Source organism: Protopterus annectens, chromosome 5.part1, assembly GCF_019279795.1.
Source record: "Protopterus annectens isolate FY-2018-M chromosome 5.part1, PAN1.0, whole genome shotgun sequence".
NCBI classification, from domain to species: domain Eukaryota; kingdom Metazoa; phylum Chordata; order Ceratodontiformes; family Protopteridae; genus Protopterus; species Protopterus annectens.
The window spans coordinates 308,212,286-308,237,236 of record NC_056736.1 but is presented as its reverse complement, the minus strand read 5'-3'; the positions used below and the strand labels follow the sequence as shown (position 1 = coordinate 308,237,236).

The 24,951-nt window shown below is 43.3% G+C and overlaps 1 protein-coding gene across 2 annotated transcripts in view; it reads right to left on the bottom strand.

Moving 5' to 3' along the window:
* UGGT2 (UDP-glucose glycoprotein glucosyltransferase 2) overlaps positions 1 to 24,951 on the bottom strand; it is a 4,352,373-nt gene that overhangs the window by 1,538,525 nt on the left and 2,788,897 nt on the right. For both annotated transcript variants that reach the window (XM_044072987.1, XM_044072988.1), the window contains exon 28: positions 16,876 to 17,065. In XM_044072987.1, coding sequence (XP_043928922.1) covers positions 16,876 to 17,065 — 190 coding nt within the window. The remainder of the gene's footprint in view (positions 1 to 16,875; positions 17,066 to 24,951) is intronic.

Sequence of the window (24,951 nt, the reverse complement as noted above, 5' to 3'; positions counted from 1 at the left end):
AAAGTCTTGGGGATCAATGAAGTGCACAATCCACCAAACAAGGGTATGATGAAGCAGTATAAAGACCAAAAGGACAGGATCTCCATAAACATGGAAACATTAAATTTTCAGAAAAGCCACGCAAGATGAAAACAAAATGAGGCACATACATACATTTTATCTGCTGCAGATGTTCTCTAAGTAAAATGTCAATTATTATTGATATAGAATTACAACCTTTAAAAAAATCCTTACCTAATTAAAGCCTCCTAAGAGCATTACATTCAAGTGACACAGTAGAATCAATGCACATCTACAATCTTAAAATAAATATTTTACTTTACTAATAAAGGTCAAAATGAAAGTCTCCTAAGAACATTACATTCAAGTGACAAAGTAAATCTGACACTGCCATCCTTATTAACACAGGCCCTTACTTAAGTGTCAAATGGGAAAACAGTAATTATACATAACAAATACTCTTAAAAAGACTTGATATAAAAATATCATTCCAGATCTAAATTGACATCTCACTCATTAGCTAATACACTAATACATGAAAACTAAAAACCATGAAAAGAAAAAAAAAATGGAAAGCACCAAAAAGCATTGTTATTAACAACCAAGAAGTTGATTACAAAAAAAAAGGAATAAAAATATGAAAAAGCAGGATTTGCAAACAACTTGGCAATCCATCACGATTTGCAGGACCAAATGTTTTCATCTAGTAAGGCTAGTATATTCACAGCTACAACTTTCTGGCTACTTTTACAATCAACCACAGTGCCTGAAAAAAAGAAGCTATGTACTTACCATAACGGTCCATCAGTGTTGTCTATCTTCATTTATCCTTGATAGATGGGTCCAGTTCCGATATTGGAACCCACTTGGCCATTAATACAGCTTGCATCAGCCAAAAACTCCCGAGCTTCACCTCTACCCACAATCCCTCTGTCACAATTACCTCAGACAGAGTTTTCAGAAAAAGCATAGGTAGTAGAAAAGGAAGCCCAGATGGAAGCCATATCTACTATGCTTGGAAAATTATAATAATTCAAGGGTATATAATTCTCGCCACCAAAAAATCTTTAAAGGCTGGGGGATGAAGGGAGGGGAGTAAAGGATAAATGAAGAGAGACAGCACAGATGGAACGTTATGGTAAGTACATAACTTCTTTATCAGATGTTGTCAATCTTTGTTTTACCCTTGACAGATGGGACAGTCTCTCCAGCTACCCAAGATCTCGGGTGGACTCACGGAAGGATATTCCTGAGCACCATCGAACCAAAGGACGCTCTTCCTCTAGAGACCAAGTCCAATTTGCAATGAGTAATAAAGGTATGGGAAGAAGCCCAAGCAGCTGCTGCATATATATATCATCCATCAAAGCGCTGGATTGGAAAACTGCTGAGGTGGCTACAGATCTTGTAGAATTTGCTTTCATAGGCCTAGTCAAGGTTATTTTGTTCTTATCATAAATAAATGAAATGCGGTCTTTCAGCCATTTGGCCAGAGTCAACTTGCTGACTGGCTTACCCAACTTTGCAATGGAAAAGGAAACAATTAGATGGCCTGATTTTTGAATGTCTTTTGTTCTGTGAAGATAGAAAGGTAACTGTGAATGTCTAGTAAATATAAGGAATATTCACCTTTGTTTGAAAAATTTGGAAAGAAAACCAGTGAAGGAATTGCTTGATTGATATTAGACTCTGAGACTAACTTGGGTAGAAAGGAGGGGTTTGTTCACAAAGAAACTCTATCCTTGTGGAAAATCAGATAAGGAGATTTACAAGACAAGGCCTGGATTTCTGAAATTCTTCTGGTAGAGATTACAGCTACCAAAAACAATGTCTTCTAAGACAAAAACTTCAGATTACATTCCTCAGAGGGTTCAAAGGGAGAATGTACTACTGACTGTAACACTAAAGTTTAGATCCCAAGCAGGCGTTGAATCTTTGAAAGGGGTTTTCAACAAAAGTGTCCCTCTTAGGAATGATTTACAAAGTCTATGACAGGCTAAAGAACATTCTTCCAAACCATTGTGGAAATTGGATACTGCAGCTAATTGTAATCTGATGGTAGAAGGGGATGCTCCAGTATGAAAAACAGAGGCTAAAAAGTCTAAAATATGCTCTATAGAAGCAGAAAAGGGATTGATATGTTTTTTATGGGCCCAAATGGTAAATCTCTTCCATTTGCTACAGTACGGTTTGCAAGTGGAAGGTTTATGAGCCAAGAGGATGCTGGGTACTGGGGAGTAAATATTTAGACGTCTGGCAACTAATGGAATTGGAGGAACCACGCTGTCAGCATGAGGTTCAAAATGTCTGGATGAACAAGTCAATTTGGATGGGACAGAAAGTCTGGAACTGGGTCCAGAATCAGGGGCTGTTGAATCAGATAAGGCCAAAGGAAGGGAAACAAAATCTGTCAAGGCCAAAAGGGGGAAATGAGAATTACTGTGCTTTTCAGCCTGAGTGTTGTCTAACAATTTTGGAATTAGGGGTATTGGGGGAAAGGTGCACAGGAGACCAGGGGGCCAACTGTGGAGGAGAGCATCTCTAGGTGACTTCCCTGGAGGAGGAATCAGGGTGAAGTAATTGCTGCACTTGTTGTTCAGGGGAGAGGCAAACAGATCACAGCAAGTTCGACCCCACTGACAGAAGATCCTTTCTGCCACTTCTGGATTGAGAGACCACTTGTGAGGCTGGAGGATAAACCCGCTCAGTTTGTCTGCAATCACAATGGAACTCTCCAGAATGTGCATTGCTATTAGAAAGTGTTTGGAAGAGACAGCCCACTGCCGCTGAGGGCTTCTTGACAAAAGGGATAAGAGTTGGTTCCTCTCTGCTTGTTGATGTACCAAATAACTGACATAATGTCTGTTTGAATTGCAATTCTCCTCTGAGGAAGAGCTGTTTGAAAGGCCTGCAATGCTATAAGCACCGCTCTTAGCTCCAGGACACTGACATGCAAGTTGGCCTCTAATAGGGACCAAGTGCTTCAGGCAGTCTTGCCCCAAAAATACCCCCCACCCCACCTGGAAGCTGTCCATGGTCACTACGGCTATGGGCTCTGGAAGAAGAAAGGGTCGATTGTGGACAATTTGTTCTGAATCCGTCCACCAAAGTAGATCCCTCTTGCAATAACTGGTGATCAGAATTTGGTCTGACAAGGGTTGGCAAAGGACAGACCAGTGAAAAGCTAGGAGCCATTGCAGAATTCTCATATGAAACCTGGCTAGATGTACTAGAGCTATTGAGGCTGTCAGCAATCTTAGAGTTTGCAAAACTAGTTGAGCAGAAACCCTCATTCTGCGGATTCTCTTTTGAACTTGTATCATAATTCTTTGTGGAATCTCTCTGGAGGAAGGGATGCTATAGTTGTCGCCGTATTTACCACAGCCCCTATGAATTCTAACTTTTGCATTTGAGTCAATTGGGATTTCTCAAGATTTACCGTAATTCCCAGGTGGGCACCAATCTTGAGTGTGTAATCCTTGGTTACTATCAACTAATGCCTGGTCAAAGTGGTTATGAGCCAGTCATCTAAGTACAGAAACACCTGGAATCCTTGCAGTCTCAAGTGAGCTGCTACTACTGCCATGCATTTGATGATCTCCCCGGGGTCTGGGGTGAGACCAAAGGGCAGCACTCTGAACTGGTAATGACTGGCTCCCAGTTAGAAGCAGAGCAACTTTGTTGGCACTTGAACTTCTTGGAGAATTTGTCCATTTTTATGTGGTAATACGCATTCTGAAGATCTATCAAGCACATCCAGTCATCTTTTTTCAGAAAGGGAGACTGTACCATGACCACCCCGAACTTTGTTTGCTGAAATGATTTGTTCAGAATGCTGAGATTCAAAATCAGTTTCCAGTCCCCTGTCTTTTTAAGCACTAAAAAGAATCGTGAGTAGGTTACAGATCCTTTCTGGTCTGGCAGGACATTCTTGGATGACTCTTTTGTCCGGCAGTTTTTTAATTTCTTGCACTGCTGAATCCCTCTGATTGGGTGGAATATCAGGGTTTTTTTTGTGTACAGGGGGAGGATGGGAAAAGGGAATGATATAGCCTCTGGATACAATCTGCTGCACCCAAGAATCTGTTATGTTTAGCCAGGCATTTAGGTGCAAGGACAAGCATCCCAAGACTGCCTCCAAAGGAAGATAATTGGGCCTCCATTCAGCAGTGGTGAAAGGGCTTAAATGGAAAGGAATCTGTGAAGCCCTGGTTCCATGGACCACCTCTACCACGAGGGCAGTGTCTTCCATTTTGGTTCCCCTCTCTGCACCTAGGGGAACTCCCTCCATGTTTCCTGTGCTTTTTTCTATTAACCTGGTGAACTTGGGCATCCCGAGGCAATGTAGCAATTGCCTCATGTACACAGACAACCCTCTCGTCTTACCTCCCAACATTCAGACTTGCAAGAGATGCACTTATATATCCAAATTGGAAGCTATGCACTCTCCAGCCAAGCTGGTCAAGAGGAGAAGGTCAACACTTGTACCACACCACATGGAACACATAGTCCTCCAAAACACACACCAGCACTGCCTTCACATAAAAAGACAAACCACGCATCCACCTTTGAGGAGGCTCTCAATAAAAATCTACACAAACAGCAGAGACCTCCAAGACAGAAATGTACTCGACTACCACAACACAACACTAATCACAAGACACATAACTCTCCTAAACAGTGTGCCGCTCAACCAAAGCCCCTAAGGCAAAACAGCATGCACAACACACTAGTCATATGTGACTCAATAGTTTGGCACACTGATGTTCCACTCACTATGTTGAATAAGGAGAAAGTAACAGTCAGTTGCCTATCAGGTGGCAGGATCCGCCACATAACGCATGCACTCAGGTCCCTCAACAAGTACAAATATGACTCTGTCATTGTACATGTGAGTGTGAATGACCCGAGACGTACTTCCCCGGACTACATGAAAAATGATATGGAGAAACTCTCGGATTATGTAGCCCAGGCAGGTATGACCCTAGCCCTGAGCAGCACCCTACCATCACCCAGAATGATACCACAGTACAAGCAGAAAATGATTTAATTTCAACAATTGGCTAAGTTTCTGATGTCCTTCTAAGGGGATCCAGTATCTGTTTGCCTAGGATGACATGATAGACAGACCTCGATGCTTTGCCAGAGAAGGCCTGCATCTGTCACCCCTGGGCTTCTGGATACTGGCCAAGGCTCTTGCCACCCCTACAGTGCCTTTTTTAGGTGGTGTTCCAAAGACCAAATTACCACTGAACCAGCTACAAACAAATGCAATCTGAAGGTCATGCTGCTCAACACTAGAAGTCTAAATCTCAAAATGCACTCACTCGAAGCACTGCTTAAAATGGAGACCATCGACATTTGTGCTGTAACAGAAACCTGGTTCAAGACAGCAGAAAACACCCCTGCACTACAAGGCTATAACTCATTCCACACCTTTCAGCCGAAGAACTTGGATCGAAGTTCCAAAGGCAATGGTGTTTCCATATTCATAAAGGATGCAAATACCTCTAGACTTGTAGCCCAACATAATGCATCAGAGATACTTCAGTTGCAGCTAACACTGGGTACGACAGAGATTCAGGTCGTAGCCTGCTATAGGTCCACAACCATATCCCAAGACTCACACTCCACTTTCCTAAGCACCCTAGAGAATATTAGGGTCCAACCTAAGACACATATACTGGGCGACTTCAACTACCCCTCCATTAACTGGGAAAACTACTCATGTACCAATACACTTGCTCAACGTTTCCTGGAATTCATTAATTCCAATGCCCTGGACCAGCTCGTTCTTACCCCCACTAGAAGTAGCAACATCCCTGACCTGGTCATTACTAACATGGGCAACCATTGCTCTACACCAATAGTCAACTCCTCCCTGGTTAGATCTGACCACAAACTAATCTAATCTCCTTGTAAATCCGCATCCCTCCCACCCCCTCCCGCAAAGGTAACCACCATGAAAAACTTCTCCAAAGCTAACTTTGGGCTCCTAAAAAGAGAGGTGGCTAACTTCACGGCAACCATGCAAATGGAGAATATTTGCATGACCACCGAATCATACACCAGTGCACTGTATGAACACGTACACAAATGCATGGCTCTCGCCATAACTAATCGAACCAAGACGCTCTCCTCCAAAAAAATTATGCCAATCTGGTGGTCCCCTGCCATAAACAAACTCTAGAACAAAAGGAGGAAATTGATGCGGAATAAGGTGAAGTCCCAAGACTGGAAAAACTCCTTTATCAGCCTCAACTAAAAGTTGAAATCCCTCGTCAAATCCTCTAGCTATGAAAATAGAATTGTAGCACATAGTAAAGACAACCAAAAGGCCTTCTCTAGTTATGTAAAGAATCTTCACAGCAATAACCAGCTATGCTCTGAGCTACTGCACAATGGTACCTCCTATACCGAGCCAACAGATATTGTCAATATACTGGCCGGCAGATTCAGTGTCAACTTTACTCCCTCTCAAAGGACCAATCACAATACCAGAAGATTGCCAGGCACCCAGTATTACTGCTGCACAGGTTAAAACAGCACTGTCCAAGGCCAAGAATACAGCTTCTATGGGACCTGACAATATCCCTGGCTGTGTTCTACATGAAATACAGAGTGAACTGGCACCTCACCTGTCTGCCCTGTTCAATCACAACCTCATCTCAGGCTTTGCCTCTACCAAATGGCGCACTGCTACAGTCATCCCTCTCCACAAAGGAGGAGCAACTACAGACCCTGGGAACTATCGCCCCCATTAGCCTGACAAATCTGATATGCAAAGCTATGGAATGCATCATCATGGACCTAATAAACAAGGATATAGGGAACCTCCAAACTCTGGATCCCACACAGTTTGGTTTTGTGAAGGGTAGATCATGTCTGCTCAACCTGGTCGACTTCTTTGAGTCACTCACCAGAGCTGTGGAAGAAGGACAGCCTACCTTGATCTGGCCAAGGCCTTTAATATCATTCCCCACTCAGGAATCATAGAAAAACTCACTAAGCTAGGCATCAACCTCTACATCACTAGGTGGGTTGCAAATTGGCTCACAGATAGAACCCACAGTTGGAAAGTAGCTGACTCCAAGTCAGACTGCTGACCAGTCACGAGTGGAGTCCAAAAGGGTTCAGTCCTGGGTTCTCTCCTGTTTGGTATCTACTTCTCTGAAGTCCAGGCCAACATAAAGGGACTCTGGCTGACAAAGTTCGCAGACGACTGCAAGATGGGAGCTATTACTAACTCCCCAAGTGATGTTGACATCCTACAAAAAGGCATCAATGTGACCAACGACTGGTGCCAGAACCATGGCATTAAGTTCAATGCCAAAAAATATGTTATCATTCCCTTTGGAAAAACCCAGTTCCCATGAATTAGCACACTGATGGTAGTCCACTGAACACAGAAGGTGTTATAAGAGATCTGGGAACACAGGTTGACAGCAACTTCTCTTTTGACTACCACATTGCCACTGTGGTCAGAAAGTCCTTCTAGGTGGCACATATCATTGCTAAGGGTTTTGCATCCAGAAAGAAAGAGGTCATTGTCTCCCTCTACTCTTCCCTCATTAGGCCAATCACTGAGTACAATGCCCCATTTGGCATGTACCTCACTAGACACCTGCAACAACTGGAGAGGCCACAAAAGTACCTCACAAAGAGTATCCTAGGCCGTAAATACTTGTCCTGTATGGAAAGACTCAAAAAAACCCAACTATTCTCTGTCTCATATCGCCTACTTAGAGGCGATCTTTGCTTGACTTACAAAGCCATGTCTGACCCAGCTCTGTTAGAAATGCTACATCTAAAGAAATCCCAATCCCTCCACACCATATACTCCAGAGACCTTAACCTCATTACCACAATCAACAGAACATGCTGGTGGGACAGGTTCATACCCAGAGACTGCCCATGCTATGGAATAGACTTCCCATAAATGTCAAACAGAGCACCTCACTAGCCCTCTTCAAGAGAAATCTTGATGAGTGGATAGGAAATAGAAAATTCACCCCAGGGATCACTCCAGTGGCTCTACTCAACAGAGGCACTGGGAGCTAAGGTCGGGTGGCACGATGCCAGGATAATCCTATGGGCTAGACTTGTAAAGTCTCCAGGGCCATTAGCCTAGTATACACGTATGAACCTATGAACCTGTGTGTGTCTTGGAAAGGCCCTTGGGATTTTTTGAACCACATCTTTCCACCATTCCTCTGGTTCCTAGAAAAGGACCCTTGGGGGGGTGGAGAAACATATGCCCACAGCAGAAAGGGTCTTACCAACCTTCTTACACCTGGATAAAGTCTCTTTTACTTTTGGGCCAAACAAGGATGTTCCGTCAAAAGGAGCATTGACAAGTGAAGACTTGAATGGTTTTGCAGTCACACAGGTGCATCCAGGCATGTCTCTCTTTATGGCTACACCTGCACGTACTGTTATGGACTTCCCTTTGGCTGTATGTGCAATTAGCCTCATGTATGACTTAAAGACAGACTCTACGGTGGCTAGAAGGGTAGCTACTTTTTCTTGGACTCCCTCAGCCACAGCTCCTGCCAGGGTATCTGACAATTCCTTGATCAGATCCCTCTGAAGTCTTGTAAAGTGTGCCAAGAAGTTCAAAGACCTTACATCGAAGGTTGATGAAGCATAAACTTGTTTCCCAAATCCATCCATAGCCTGGGACTCCCCTGTTGTGCCGATGGACAGATAAACTCTCCTCAGCGAGTTCCTTTTTTGTGGTGGCCACTATGACCATGGCATCCACTACTAACCCCTTGGCCCAGAACTGCTTATCTTCAGGGGCAGATAATATTTTGTCAGGTCTCTTGGGAATGGGTTCAATGGTGTCTGGAGCCTTCCACTCTCGCTGTAAAACCAACTGAATGAGTTCATCAGTGCCAATAGCCTGCAGGTAAACAGATTCCTCCGAGGAAGGGTTTTGGTTTTGGGACTTCCAGACATCTCTTTGCTTTAAAATTTCTAGGATGTCTCCAAAGGAGAAATCTTCAGGTGGTGACCATGGAAACACTTTCTCCTCATCAAAATCTGTGTCCTTGGTGACTGATTCCTGAGGGGAATCTAACTGCTTCCTCTTGCACTGGGGAGGTGTCAAGAAACCTGAGACGTTAGCATTCGCTGTCCCGGCACACAGACAGATGGAATAATAGAGCAAGAAAGGGGTACCTATTCCGAGGAGGAAGATACCGACTGAGTCACTTCGTCACTATAAAGGACAGGGCCCTCTCCATTGCCTTGGAAGGCAGGATCCCTGAAGAGGGAAGGGAGCCCAGAACAGAAATAGATTGCCTCTGGACCAGGGTCACTCCCACTCTGAAGAACTGACCTTCGAGACGGAAGATGGAGCCAAGCTAACTCAAGCCAAAGCTCCGAGGAGCAGGGGTAGCTCCGAAAAACCTGGAGTCAAGTCCTGCCCCCTGGAGCCAACAGGGTAGCTATGGTTCTGAGAGATCTCCGGTTCTGAAGCCACCAAAAAGCTCAGGGGGATTACTGGTTCTGAAGATGTGAAAATCTCAGGTACTGGTATGATGCAAGGAGACTCTGAACAGAACACTCTAAGGCTTCAGAGGAGGTTAGAGGAGTAGTAGTCAACCGGGTGAAAGAAACCTCGGTTCCAAGACCCAAAGGAGTTGGAACCTAAAGGAAGCCTGAAAGTCCTCTAGTCCAGAAGAATTTACTCACAAGTCTCTCCACATTAAGCTCAGAAAGACTTTTTGTGGAGCGGATTGATGACATGGAAGGGGATTTAGGCCACTGAAGAAAAACTTCTGGAGGCTTACCAGCGAAACGTTCTATAGATGGGGAGTAAGAAGTTCTTCGAAAAATTTCCCTTGAATCAGATACTTTGGCCATAGAAAAAAATAGCAATTTTGTCCTGAACTGGAGCCTTCGACATCGAAAGATTTGTTTTAGTTGTCAGTGCCAGAGCAGTAGTCATCACCGGTAGTTTACAGTCAGAGGCCTCCAGTTCCAAGGATACTTTCAGAACCAAGGAATTCAATTTCTTAGAGGTCAGAACTGAGACACTGCACTTTTTACCTCTGTCCACAGAATTAGAGGACAAAGGGGAGGAAATGTCAGTTTTGTCTTTGTCGCAGTAGATAAGGCTTCACTGAAGGCCGAGGGGATCAAACCCTTCAAAATAAGTTTATTTTGTCTCTCAGCAAAGGCTTGATATGACTGAACCCACGACAAATACTGCAGCCCTCTTGTAAGTGAACAGGACCCAAACAATAAATGCAAAGGGAATGAAAATCATGGAATTTTGTGGTCACACTTCTGGACCGTTCTCAGACATGTCAAAAAATTATGGCTGGAAAACAGTCACTCATGTGCTCTCACATAGAAAGCTTGAGAGAGAGAAGGAGGAAAGTTTTTTTGTGTGTGTGTGTGTGTGTGTGTAAGGGGAAAGAAAGGAAAAAGGGGAAAAACTATCAACAATGACAGTTACAGAAATATACCAAGGTGTAAGGGGAAAGAATATCAACAATGATATTTAGAATTACACTAACGTGTATGAAAGGAGAGACAAAGTATTAAACTAGAGGACAGAGGATCAAGTACAGAGGAAAAACTAGAGAGAAATCTCTAAGAAATAACAATGGAAAGTTACCTAAACCCAAGGAACTTGAGAGCACTGGCAAAACATGACCATTTTGGAAACGCAGCAAACGAGATCTGATGTAATTATGAGAAAGGGATTGTGGGTAGAGGTGAAGCTTGAAAGTTTTTGGCTGGCATGAGCTGTAGTAATGGCTGAGTCTGTTCTGATATCAGAACCAGAGTCATCAGTCAAGGATAAAATGAAAATTGACATTATCAGATTATATTTTTACAGGAGAAATGGTACTACAAATAAATCAGTGTCCCAACCTCTGGTATAAACGACAGTTGTCTAAAATCTTACCATAATAGTAGATGTCCCTGTCTTCACTGTTGCAGTATTCATTACAATAGGGATTCCCTGCCTAGGGCAGCTCAGTGACTGGCCAGTATACCAAAGCCTTAGGTTGTTTTAAGGTACACCATACGTCGCCACATACATATGATCCATGTGTAGCGCAGGGTATAAAGGCGATGTCCGGATGCACTATCCTCAGAACTGAAAGCCCCAGTAGTAACATCAGTCCAGGGAAAACCAAGTAGTAACCAGTACATCCAGAAGAGAAATGGACCAGGGGGAGAAAGGAGGGAGTGAACAGGACATCTACCAATTTGGTAAGATTTTACACAACTGTACTATGTCCTTCCATTTCACTGTTGCAGTATTCATTACAATAGGGAGAGTGCCAAAGCTCAGTAAGAAGAGAGGGAGGAGGAAGGACCAGCAGAGAAGTCCAGATAGCTGCCTCAAGAATTGAATTAGTATCCAAACCCTTGAAACAAGCACCAGAAGAAGGCACAGCTCTAGTAGTATGAGCCTTTACAGAATAAGGAAGGCTCTTACCAAGAAAAGAATAACACAAAGAAATAGCTTTTCAAATCCAACACGAAATAGTCTGCTTGGATACAGCCAATCTCAAGGAGATGGGATGGAAGGAAACAAAGAACTGATCAGATTTCTTAATAGTCTTAGTCTTATCCAAAAAGAATCTGAGTTGTCTATGCACATCTAACATGTGCAGCACCTTCTCACTAGCAGACAGTGGAGAAGGGAAGAAAGACGGCAAATGAATAGAGTGCTTAAGGGACAACTCATTTACCACCTTGGGCATAAAAGAAGGATTAGTACACAAGGACACCCTGCCCTTGTGAAACACCAAAAAAGAAGACAAGCCATAAGGGCTTAAAGCTCAAACACCCTTCTGGGAGAAGTAAGGGGTACCAAAAGAACAGTCTTCCAAGAGCAATTTTACAAGGAAGCTGAAACTGGAGACTCAAAAGGAGCCTGAGTCAATTTCTCCAAAACAAAATCCCTGGGAGGAGGAACACACTTTCTGGGAGACCTAATATGAAGGACACCTTTAAGGAATTGTTTAGCTTCAAACTTAGAAGCTAAAGGAGGAGGCAAAGGTAGACAAGCAAAGATAGCTGATAAGTGGGCCTTAACAGAAAAATGAGCCAACCCAGCACTGAGCAATTCATACATATAAGTGAGAACCAAAGGAACATTCACAGAAATGGATCCAGGTTATGAGAAAGACACCAAACAGAAAACCTCTTCCATTTGGATAAGTAGAATTTCCTAGTATTGGGTTTTCTGGCCTCCTGCAGGACCCTAAATACATTGTTAGGAAAAAAGGTCTATATGGAATCAAAATCCTATCACTCAGAGTCAGTTGAAGAGGGGACGGGGGGTGGGGTGGATGAAAGATCCATTGTCTTGTGTGAGTAGGTCCACCCTGTAAAGAAACTTGTGATGATTGCCCTTGGCTAAATGTAGAAGAAGAGGGAACTAACGCTGTCTCGGACAAAAGTTGAGTCACCAACAAGATTTTGGAATGTCCTGTTGAATTCTGAACAGGACTTTTGGAATAAAGGGAATGGGAGGGAACGCATAAAGAAACATCCCCTTCCAAGAAATAGTGTGTGTCCACCTTCCACACCAGAGGGCCTAGGACTCTGGCACAAAATAGTGGAAGTTGTCTGTTCAGAGGGGAGGCAAATAGATCTATTTGAGGAGTACCCCACTGGTGGACAATGTCCAGAAACACATCCCTCTGAAACATCCATTCATGGGACAGAGTTAAGGACCTGCTCAGAGTGTCTGCCACAATGTTTTGACCTGAGGGAATGTAGACTGCCTGAAGAGTCACTTGATACTGGACAGCAAGACTCCTTACCAGGAGTGCCAACCAGCAAAGAAAATAAGATCTTGCCCCCCCTGTTTGTTTACATACCACTTCACTGTGGTGTTGTCTGTAAACACATTGAGAGGTTGAAAAGCCTGAACAGCCAGAAGAAGGGCTCTCACTTCTTTGACACTGATGTGCTCCTTCTATTGAAGAGGAGACCAAACCCTCTCCACCTTTAGGGAGCCAAAAGCTTCTTCCCATCCCATGTCTGAAGCATCTGTGAACAGCTCCTGAGAGGGAAGAGGGAAATGAAAAGGGAGCCCTGGATTTAAGGACAACTGCTGATCCACCAGTGGAGTTCCTTCTTGAGACAAGGTAGAAGAGGGACTACAAATTCTAGGGGATGAGCATCCTGAAGCCAAACTGACTTCAGGAACTATTGAAACTTCCTCATGTGAAGTTTGGCCAGAGGGAGCACAGGGATGGTGGATGTCATGAGAAAGAAGGAGATGAGGGTCAAGGCCTTAGGAAGAGGCAGGGGATGCCAGCAAAAGTACCACCTGAATCCTGCAACCCAGAAAAACATGGTCTGGAGAAGGCATCAGAGAAGACTTTTTGAAGTTTACTGTACACCCCAGGCTCTGAAGAAGAGAAATGTCAAAATGGAGATTCTGCAACAGGACCTCTGGAGAGGATGCCTGAAACAGCAGGTTATCCACATAGGAAACACCTGGATCCCCTGAAGCCTGCAAAAAAGCAATCACATGAGGAAGACATTTGGTGAATACCCTTGTGGCAATAGAAAAGCCAAAGGGCAAAGCAGAGAACTGAAAATGCCAGGAAGCAACAGAGAAACAAAACCTCCCTGAAAAGGGGATAGATCGGAATATGGTGATAAGCATCCTTGAGATCCAGAAACACCATATAAGCCTGAGGAAGCAAAAGAGCGAACAAAGTCTGAAGGGACAACATTCGAAAAGTGGGCACCTTCAGAAAAGTGTTCAGATTAGACAGGACTAGAATTTGTCTCCAAGTACCCTCTTTTCTGGTGACTAGAAACATACTGGAGCAAAACCCCCTTCCCCTTTGGGACACAGGTATCTCTTGAATAGTACCCTGAGTGAAAAGGCCCTGTAGCACCTCTAGGAAAAAAGATAGTTGTTCCTAAGGAGAATGAGGAATACCCACAAAGGGGGATGGGATTTCCACACCATAAAATCCCCCTGGCGAATAATGGACAGAACTCAGGAATCCTAAGTAATCTGTAGCCAAAAAGGAAGAGAGAGACAGAGGCGAAAGAGAAAGAGGAAAGTGGCAGGATAGAATCAGACAGTCAGACAGCACCTGGTTTATCTTGAAAAAAAGACTTCAGAGTCCCAGAGGTCTGTAGTAGCCTTAGCAGGAGGAGCCCACCTGCCACCCTTTTTGCCCTTAGCAGGAGAGTGAGATTTACCAGTGAACAAAGGCTGGCTTATTGGGTAGTTTCTCTGAAATTTAGGAACAGGAGATATAAACACATTTGAGTTCCTGTAAAGCCTTCCATTAGCCTGAAGGGACTTAAATCAGCAGCAGGTTCGCCAGACAAGTGTTTATTATCAAGAAGGGCATCCATCAACTTAGCCTTGATATCATCAGGCAATGGTTGAAGCCAAAGCCAAGAATACTTTCTTATCAATTACCCAAAAGCAGCAGCACTGGAAGAAGCATTTGCTGCACAATAACTACACTTGATGTAATGACAAGCCACCTGTGAAGAAGTCCCTAACAGGGAAAGAGCAGAAGTTTTACCCTCAGAGTCTGGAAGATCAGATATAACCTGACAAGCCTGAGATAGGAGAGCTAACACGTACCCTGGACATATGGGTTTGATAATTAACTGCCACCACTCAAAATCAGCTTCCAATGAGACCTTAATATAAAATCAGAGCATAATGGTCCACATACATACAGGAATAACAGCATACCAGTTTCAGCTATACAGCCTTCATCAGAATGTTATTCCTGTATGATTGTGGACCATTATGTTCTGATTTTATATTAAAGTCTGGTTGGAAGCTGATGTTGAGTGCTGGCTGTTTTGTAATATTGGATCGTTTTGCTTTTTGGCCTTTGCAGCTATCTGTACTTGTGTGGGACTCTGGTTGCTTTTGCTCTGATAATTAACTGGCCTAAAAGCCAAAGTAGCCGAGGTGTAAACCTTCTTACCTAGCCTTTCCATGGTCCTCCTGTCTATCAGAGGGCAGTAACTTGGGCAAAGGAAGCAATTGAGATAGCTTTTCAGAGGCTACAGACACCACTAAGGGGTCAGCAGCAGGATACGTCTACAAAAGTTTACAGTCCTCGGGCACCTTATACAACTTTTCAGGTTTCTTGCGAGCAGGGGGCTGCGAATCAGGAGCTTTAGAGACATTGGAAAATGCATCCAACAAAACAGCCAAAGCAGGAGGAACAGCAGAAGGTTTATGAGACTCCATCTGCAGCAACTCAGAGTACCTCTTATGGATCTCAGAGACCTGAGCACAATCCCATTTAAAAAACTCCATCATCCTGGAGATTGTGTCCCCAAAAGAAATCTCTTCAAAGGGAGTATCAGGACTGGTAGATTCCTCTTTCTCTGACCCACAGTCCAAAGGAGAAGGAATTCAAAAGTAAACAAGGGATTCCTCATCAGAATACAATTCCTCCTCAGAGGAATCCTGTTCCCTGGGTCTTTCGAGGGGAGTAGAGGACCAAGGGGGAGCTGGAACAGAAATACCCAGAGGAGGTTTCAATGCCATCAAAGCACTAAACAAATCTTGAGTGAAGGCCTGCCACTCACTCTGTGGAACTTTAGGGGCAGAGAAACATGTTTAGCTTTTTTGTATTTTCTTTAATGGAACGTCTGCCTTACAAAACTTGGAAGGCTCTGAGCCAGGACGGCATTCAATAGTAGTAGCAGGGACTTCTTCTCTGACTAAAATCTGAGGAACACCCCTAGGCCCCTCAGAAATGATCAACTGTGGTTTCCCCTGAATGTCCAAAATGGACAATTGCAAAGCCTCCTAGGAAATGCCGGATCCCCACCAGCCTGCAACCCAGACGTGGCACAGGAATCCAACAACAAAGCCAGATGAACCTCTGGCAATTCACTCACCTCAGGAGAATCGTCAGCAGAGGCTGAACAGTGGAAGATTCTGGCCTAGGCTTCTTGGCCTTCATCTTCCCTGATGGCTGTTCCCTGGGGCAGGAATTTCCTTCCATAGTATCTTTTGCGAGAAGTTTAAGTCACTGATTCTTCAGATACAGCGCTAAGGAAGAAAGTCTACTATGCAAAGTTTTTGGTGCAAAAGCCTGACAGACGGAACAGAATGTATGGTCGTGCAAGGTGCCAAGGCAAAACAGACACGGTACATGGCGGTCTTTATGGAGAATTTGTCTCCCACACTGGCATTTATCCTTCTTGGATGACATGAAACCCCACAAGCAACAAAAAGACAAGTAAAAGCACAGAAGAGGTTATCAAAAAAGGAACCTTAATAGGGCACTTATCTGCAACAGCTCAGTGAAACCAGCAATGGGAATGTAGGCGTTCAGACAAATAATCAAGGGATGATGTTTAGACTGGTGGCATTCTCAGGATGGTACTTCTTGACATCACCTTTATGCCCTGCTCTACTCAAGAAGAATACGTGCGACATACGGCATACCTTAAAGCAACCTAAGGCTTTGGTATACTGGCTGGACGTTGGGCTGCCCTAGGCAGGGGATCCCTATTGTAATGAATACTGCAACAGTGCAATGGAAGGACATGTAGTGAAACTACATCTGATCTAGTTCTGTCTTAGAGACATTCCAAGTAAAAGTCAGAACAGTACTGTGGTACAATTTTTTTTTTTTTTACAAAGCTGCAAGACGTATGAGCCATTCAATACAGAGGACTGAGAATTGTAAACTCCTGGTTGTTACTGCAATATCTACCCTACATGAGTGAATACTCAATATATTTACTAAGTAAACATGAAAACTGGAAATGAAGTTGACACAGAAAACTATTAGTTGCTAGATAAAATACAATGCTGATTAGACCATATAAAACAACTGTTTTTTTAAGAACTATTTCAGCTTGGTAGAAGTATTTACTTACATCCTGTAAGTGAATGTTGTCAAGATCATATGAGCTCTCTACAGCTTCAACCAACCAGCTGTCTGGAGTAATCATATTTAGGGTGAGAAGGAGGCCTTCTGGAATACCAAGAAACTTTGCAACCGGCCCAGGTGAGAGACTATTGTTTTGCATAAAAGTTATTTCTGGCTCCAAGATGTAACGATAGAAACTGTTGATATGAAATGAATCACAATGAAATGTTAAAGTAAAATTACATTAAAATGTTTTATTATTAAAATACAGTTTAAGGATTTTATATGAATACATTCCTTAAGTGAGAAAGTACAGTTTTGTACCTACCATAAATGTAGATGTTCGAGTGTTCACCCTGCTGCAGTCATCACACTTGGGTTATCCTGCCATCAGGCGGTCCCGCAGTCGGCCCGAGTTCCAAAGTCTTGGTCTGGCGTCGGTTGCTGTCACTTCTTCCCTGACGTCAGAGCACCAGGGGTATATAAGAGGCATCCAACGCCATTTTCTTCAGTTTTTCTTGCCCCAGATGTCAGGTGCCCCCAATAGGTAGGCAATACATATTGCTATATAAAATTGTACATATAGAAATAAAACAATACCTTCAGGCACAAGCAAATACACCACAGAGGTTACATAGGATAGAAATAAGTCCAGCTAATTCAGAGAGGATGGAGGGAGGGTAACCTGGACTGCAGCAGGGTGAACACTCGAACATCTACATTTATGGTAGGTACAAAACTGCACTATGTTCATCGTGTTACCCTGCTGCAGTCATCACACTTGGGTTGAATCCCAAAGCTAAGGATGGGTGGTGGAGTTAAACTGGGTTAAAAGAAGCTAGAAGGCCCTGCAAAACTGCAGTGGCAAAACCAGCTCTAGTCTTAGAATATAGAGGTAAGTGATAGTGTTTGGTGAAGGTGTGCACTGAACTCCAAGTTGCAGCTTCCAGAATATCCTTGGTTGGCACCCCCCTGAGAAAGGCTACTGATGTAGCTGTAGCCCTGGTGGAGTGGGACCTAATGTTAGCAGGTACAGGTTTCCCATGATGCGTGTAGCAGAAACGTATGCAATGTCCTATCCATTTTGAAATGGTCTGTTTTGAGATAGCTTTTCCTTGTGATCCTGCCGCATAGGCTACAAAGAGCTGGTCAGATTTTCTGAAAGCCTTAGTTTTATCCAAGTAGTAACGTAATTGCCTGTGAATGTCCAAAGAGTGCAGGAGTCTTTCTCCTTTGTTCTGGGGATTTGGAAAAAAGGTGGGCAAATGAATGGTTTGGTTTAGGGCCACACTGGATACCACCTTTGGCATAAAGGAAGGGTTAGTTCGTAGAGAGACTCTGTCTTGATGAAAAATGAGGAAAGGCTCCACAGCCATTAGTGCCTGTAGCTCTGAGACTCTTCTAGCTGAAGTTATTGCTAGTAGCAGGGCAGTTTTCCATGAAAGAAATTTTAAATAAGTTGAAAAAGCTGGTTCAAAGGGTGGCAGTGTAAGCTTTTCCAGAACAAAGTTGAGATCCCAAGTAGGTGTTGGTGCTCTCCTGGGTGGTCTTTTGTTCTTAGCCCCTCTGAGGTACTGTCTTAGGAGTGGATGTGAAAATAAAGGAGGATCCGTGTTGTAATGAGCTGAAATTGCTGAGGCATGGATCTTAATAGATGAAAAGGAAAGTCCTTTGTGCAACATCTCAGTTAAATATTGTAGAATCTGAGGAATGTTTGGATCAAGGGGATTTTGACCTTTAGCCTGGTTCCAGGTGCAAAATCTTTTCCATTTGTCTGAATAGGTTTTCCTGGTGCTGGGCCTCCTGGCCTCCAGAATGACATCCATAACAGCTTTGGATAGAGGTGCTGGCTGGTTGTTTAGGTCATTTGCCATGCAGCCAGGTTTAAAGTCTTGAGCTGGCTGTGTAGAATCTGATTGTCTCACTGGGTGAGCAGGTGAGGAATTTGTGGTAAAATCCATGGGGGGCCTTGGGCCATGTTCCTTAGAATTGGATACCAGTGCTGGCGTGGCCAGTCTGGTGCAATGAGTATAATTTGTGGCCTCTCTAATCTGACTTTCAGCAGTACCTTTGCTAGAAGAGGCAGTGGAGGAAAGGCATACACTGTTAATGTTTTCCAACTGAATGAGAGGGCGTCCACTTTCCAAGCTTGTGGGTGGAATGTCCTTGTGCAAAATTTTTGAAGTTGGTAGTTTTGGGGGTTGGCAAACAGATCTATGTCTGGGCGTCCCCATTTTTGAGTTATCATAGCAAATAGCAAATACTTGTGGATCTAGTTTCCACTCATGGGGATCCATGATGTTTCTGCTTAGGGCGTCTGCCAATGTGGTTTCTTTCCTGGCAGGAATTGTGCTTGTAGTTGAACTTGGTAAGACAGTGCTGTGTTCCACAAGGTCATTGCTTGCCTGCATAGAGGGTAGGAATGTGTGCCCCCTTGCTTGTTTATGTACCACATTACTGTGGTATTGTCCATCTTTATTATTAGTTGTCCTGGGTGTAAGTGGTCCTTGAAAGCTGTTAGGGCATTCTGTACTGCTAGCATTTCTTTTCGATTGATATGCAGATGCCTTTGATCTGTAGTCCATTTGCCCTGAATGCACTGTCTTGCCATGTGTGCTCCCCAGGCATAGTCCCGATGCATCTGTTGTTATAGTTTGCCTGGCTGTGGGTAAGGTGAAAGGCTGACCCTTGCTGAGGTGACATGCCTGTGCCCACCATAGAAACTCCTGTTGAAGGCAGGGAATGAGTGGTATCATTGTTTCCAAGCTGTGGCTGTGCTGAGTCCATACGCTTTTCAGGTACCATTGTAATTTCCTCATATGCAGTTTTGCAAATGGTATTAGTAGTATGCAAGATGCCATGAATCCCAAGGCCTGCAGAATTTTTCTTGCAGGGAGTTGGGTCTTTGTTGCCATTATTTTGAAATATTGAAACAGCTGTCGTTGTTTGTCTGGCATGAGATAAGCCATCTGGGCCATTGTATTCAAGTTGGCACCCAGGAATTTATGTTTTGTGAGGGCAATAGTTTTGATTTCTTTTCGTTTACTGTGTACCCTAGGCAACTTAGAAGGTGTTTGACAAATGCCAGATGCTGTAAAAGGATGTCCTTGCTTTCTGCTTGAATAAGACAGTCGTCCAGGTATGGGTATATTTGAATTCCTCTTTGTCTGCAGTATGCAATTACTGGTGCCAGGCATTTTGTGAAGACCCTGGATGCAGTAGATAAGCCAAAGGGCAGTACAGAGAATTGATAATGGGTTGAACCTGCAATGAAGCGGAGGTATCTTCTGCAATTTTGTCTGATAGGGTCATGCAGGTATGCCTCCTTGAGATCCAATGTTACTAGCCAAGCCTACTTGCCCAGCATGGGAAGAAGCTGCTGTAGTGTTAGCATCTTGAATTTTGGTACTTGCAGATAGGTGTTCAGAATTGAAAGATCCAGAATGGGTCTCGATGCTTTGTCCTTTCTGGGGACTAGAAAGAATCTTGAGTAAAATCCTTGTCCTTGCTCCTGTGTAGGTACCTGCTGAATGGCTCTCATGTCTACGAGAGCTGTAATTTGGTTTTGTGCCTCTGCCCATTGATTTGGTGGCAGGTTTGCCATTCCTTTTTTCCTTGGCACGGTATGAAAATGGAATCTGTATCCTTGTGAGACAATGTTTAGGACCCATTTGTCTGTTGTGATGACGTGCCAGTTGTCTGCAAAAAGTGCTAATTTTCCCCCCAAGGGAGCTGCCAAGAGAGATTTGCTTGGAAGTTTGAAGTGTGGGTCATTGTGTTTGCCTTCTGCTAGCTTGGGGCCTGTCTTCTCCTCCTTTCTGGGTAGCAGTACCCCATTGGCGAGGTTTGTAAGGGCCTTGTGACTGACCTCTGCCCCTTGGACATCTGTATTTGCCCCTCTGTGATCTGTCAGAAGCTGGAACGGACCATTTTTTTTGCTGGCCAATTTCTGCTGAAACGAGGGGGTTGTACCTGTAAAAAATCCTTGATCGTTTGCATAGACTTTGCCTTATCCTCCATTTTCTTTAAAACCTCTTCTGCTTTGACACCAAATAATTCATCCTGCTGTAAAGGTGCATCCAATAATTTTGCTTTAACATGATCAGGTAGGGTTTGTTCTTTTAACCAAGCATGTCTACGTATGACAGACCCAGTAACAACTGCTCTACAGGAAGCTTCTAATGCATCAAATCCACATTGTAAAGTATGTTTGCCCACCTGTTCAGCTGCATGCAACAGATCCTGCATTTCCTTGAATTCAGACTGTTCAGAATGCGTGCTCATTTTTTGTTTTAATTGAGACATTAGGAATTGCTGATATTTCAGCATGTGAAACTGACAATTTAATGCTCTCATAGCCAGGGTAGCTGAGGTGTATATCTTCTTTCCCCATCTATCTAGGGCTCTGGAATCCCTTTCAGAGGGTACAGGATTTTTAGCCATAGAAGCTTTAGCCCCTTTGAGACCCTGGGAAATTGTTTCTGGGTCAGCCACAGGGCTTTTATAAAGGAATTTGTGGGAGTCAGGTACTCTGTAGTATCTGTCTGGTTTGGCTGGAGCAGGAGGTAGAGAGTCTGGATTTAGACTAGACTCCAAGTAAACATCCTCCACAATGTCTAAAACTGGAGGGGATACCCAGTGGTCAGTGCTGGGGTAGTAAAAGGAACTCTCTGAGCCTTTTCTTAGAATCAGAGTAGTCCTGGCCTTCCCAGTGGAAATGTTCCCTCATGGTATGTAAAGTTTCCCCAAAGGAGTAGTCTTCAGGAGGAGATGCTGAGGGAATAGAGTCTTCAGCATCAGAGTCTTCATAAGGGGGAAAAGCGTAATCCTGTTCCTCAGAGGCATCTAAGGAAATTGAAACCTGGTCAGAGGAAGCGTAATCCTCCTCTTGTCTTGGTCTTTTATCTGGAGGGGGATGGGAACCCCTGATTAGGGTAATCAAATCTTCAGCCATCTTAAACATCTGTTTCTTAGGCATGGGGCCTTGAACTGGAGACTGATGTGCAGTCTTTTTAGGTTTTAATGGAGTTTTAAGCTTAGCATAAGATTTAATGGTGAGTGTAGTCGGTCTGAAGACAACTTCTGCAACCAAAGGTGTTTCTACTGCACCGGGATCTCCTTCTGCTCCGGTGTCGGGAGGGCCTAATGAAGATGGCTGCAACAGCCTAGTACACTCCGGTTGAGAATCCGCAGCTGTCTGGACTTCCAATTCTGCGGTCGTCAGGGACTGCATAGGCACCTCACTGAAAACCGGAGAACTGGCGACAGGCCCAGCAGAGGCCTCGGAGTCTGGCTTGGTCCTAGGCTGCTTGTCCTTATCCTTGCGTTTTTTATGCATGACAGTCGTCGCTGCTCCGCTGGCATGATATAATTAAATTTCCTACCAAAGTAATGTTGTGCAAAGTCAAAACGGCGTTTGATAGTTTGTTTATTAAACCTAGCACAAAACCGACAAACTGTGACGTCGTGGTCTGGGCCTAGGCATGGAATACAAAAAGAATGGAAGTCCTTATGAGGTATTTGCTTCCCACAAGAAATGCAATTGTTAACTTTTTCTGACATCGGACTGAGGCAAGAAAAGGTTCCCCAACGGGGTACTTAGCTTTATTGAAGACTTCGGACTGAAATTCGATTCGGAAATCTCAGGTGTCGGCCGACTGGCACTTGCGAACTGCTTCTGCTTCGCACCGCGGCAAGAAAGACTGGGCACTCTGACGTCAGGGAAGAAGCGTTAGCAACCAACGCCAGACCAAGACTTTGGAACTTGGGCCGACTCTGGGACTGCCTGATGGCAGGATAACCCAAGTATGATGACTGCAGCAGGGTAACACAATAAACATCATGTGGGTATCTGTTGATGCACAAATCTATCAGCAGTAACAAGAGAGAACATGTACAAGAAATAACATACATGTTCTTATTGTATCACTTTATCTACTGAAAGACCCTCCTTAATGGCTGTTTGGTTGGATATTCTCTCTCTCCTAACTGAAATGAGCCATTGCTTTTGTAAAATAGCATATTTGCTGGCATTTACATGTCTCTGATAATGCACACCATGATGTGATACGCTGGTTGCATAACTGAGTGCACCCCAGAGTCTGTTCATTTGCTCAAATACTAACAGTGATTATCTTCTTGCAAATAAAGTAGTGATAATGAAACAAGTGATATAATAATATATATCTGCTGTTCCATGCAGGAAACTCAAAACAGCAGCAGCTGTCAGAAAATCACTGATCCATACGGGAACAGAGGTTGGGAATACCTGACCCACCAAGGAAGGTCCTTCTGTAGAAAAACTGATAGAATAAGAACATGTATCCAACGGTCAGGATTTTACTTGATGGGCCATTGGTTAGTCTAATCCTGTAGCAAGGGTAGAAAAAGCCAGGGACTGAAAAAGCACAGAACTTGGATAGCTAAGTCCCAGAGTAAAGACTTCCCAAAAGGCGGCCTGATTCCTTGAGTCACAGTCAAGATACTAATGCTTGGTGTATACCAAGAACCTAACAGCCATGACAAAAAAAGTGTGAATCTGAGTAATTCTTGAAGAACGTACAACAGGCAGCCACAAGAAGTAAGCACTAATCATCAAATGTATGCATATCATAGGGAACTAAAACTGCAATTCATTAAAAATGATCATGCTAAAATGGAGTGCAGGTATGTGAACTGTGACAGGATTTTACAGAAATTGTATATGAATAATAACAAGGCACATAAACGATAACATGACACTGCAAGGGAATACAATGTAAATTGAGACTATAATTTCAAGGACAGATTGGTTATAAATGAATACAGATACAAGTAATATTCTAATTACATCAATGTAAACTAGATGACCTTGTGTTCCATCAGCTACTGGCATTAACATATAGAACTGACATAATTATTCCCTGTTTAGACATGTCTAAGACCTACACAATTAAGAAGCAGAGAAGTACAACTAGAATGATAGACTGCATTAAATTAAGCTGAAACATTTATTTACATACATTTTGTATTCCACACAGAATGCACCAAATTTCCTTTTGAAATCATATTTTCTATTAGTGCAAAAGGACGTCTATTATAAGATCTCACCAAAGATATTTAAAAACAGTACATCACGACTGAGACTTGCAGGGTACTAAAGGGAGAGTAGCAAGTGAGGAATGCATGCTATTGAAATGAGGCTGTGGAGTAGACAATTACATTACAAAAGTAAAAATATCATGTTCAGTCTGTGGCTGAAGGGTGGCCAATTAGGTTTTTCTCAGAAAGGTCACAGCAGTGCATCCTGAAGACAGACAGAACAGCACACCTGGCAAATTTACTGTATGTGTACAGCAGTTTGGTGGTAGCAGTAGAGAACAGACCACAGAGTATAACCACTCTTTCAGGAGCAATCTTAGACAATTTGGAAGAAAAATAATGATAATACAGGTTTATGTTAAGACAAGGTTATAGTTTTTTTTAACACAAGAAACATCTTAATTAAATTATCATTTAAGACACAATCATGCATGTATATAATGAAAACAAACCATACTGACATATTTTCAGTTGCAAACGTTATACATCACTTATAATCTAGCCAGCCATTATCAGTCAAACATTACAAAGCTCACTGAATTCTTGCCTTCCCTTAAATCTCACACCCCCTCCAAAACATTACTATGCATGTTTTGTTCTCACAATTCCCATTTATTCTATGTAATTTGCTGCTACCCTTTTCTCAAGATCCCACTTCTAGTTTGGTATATCTCTGTTACTATATTCACTACTTCTAGTGTGACCAATTTAGACTCTGATTTCCATTTCCTAGTAACTGTGTTCTTGGCAGCCACCAGAATTAAACAAAGCAAAGCCTTGTTATGTCTAAGAAATTCCGATTCTGTATCATAACTCAAAAAATTTCCTTAGTTGCTCACCTAGATTTGCTGTCAGAATTGTCTGCAGGGATTTTTTTTTAAGTCTGACAACTCATTACACTCCCAAAATGCATATTCCCAATTGCCTCTTTCTTCCCCATCAAACCTCTAACATTTGCAATATACCTGAGAAAAAATTCTTTGGAGTCTGCCTGGGGTACAAA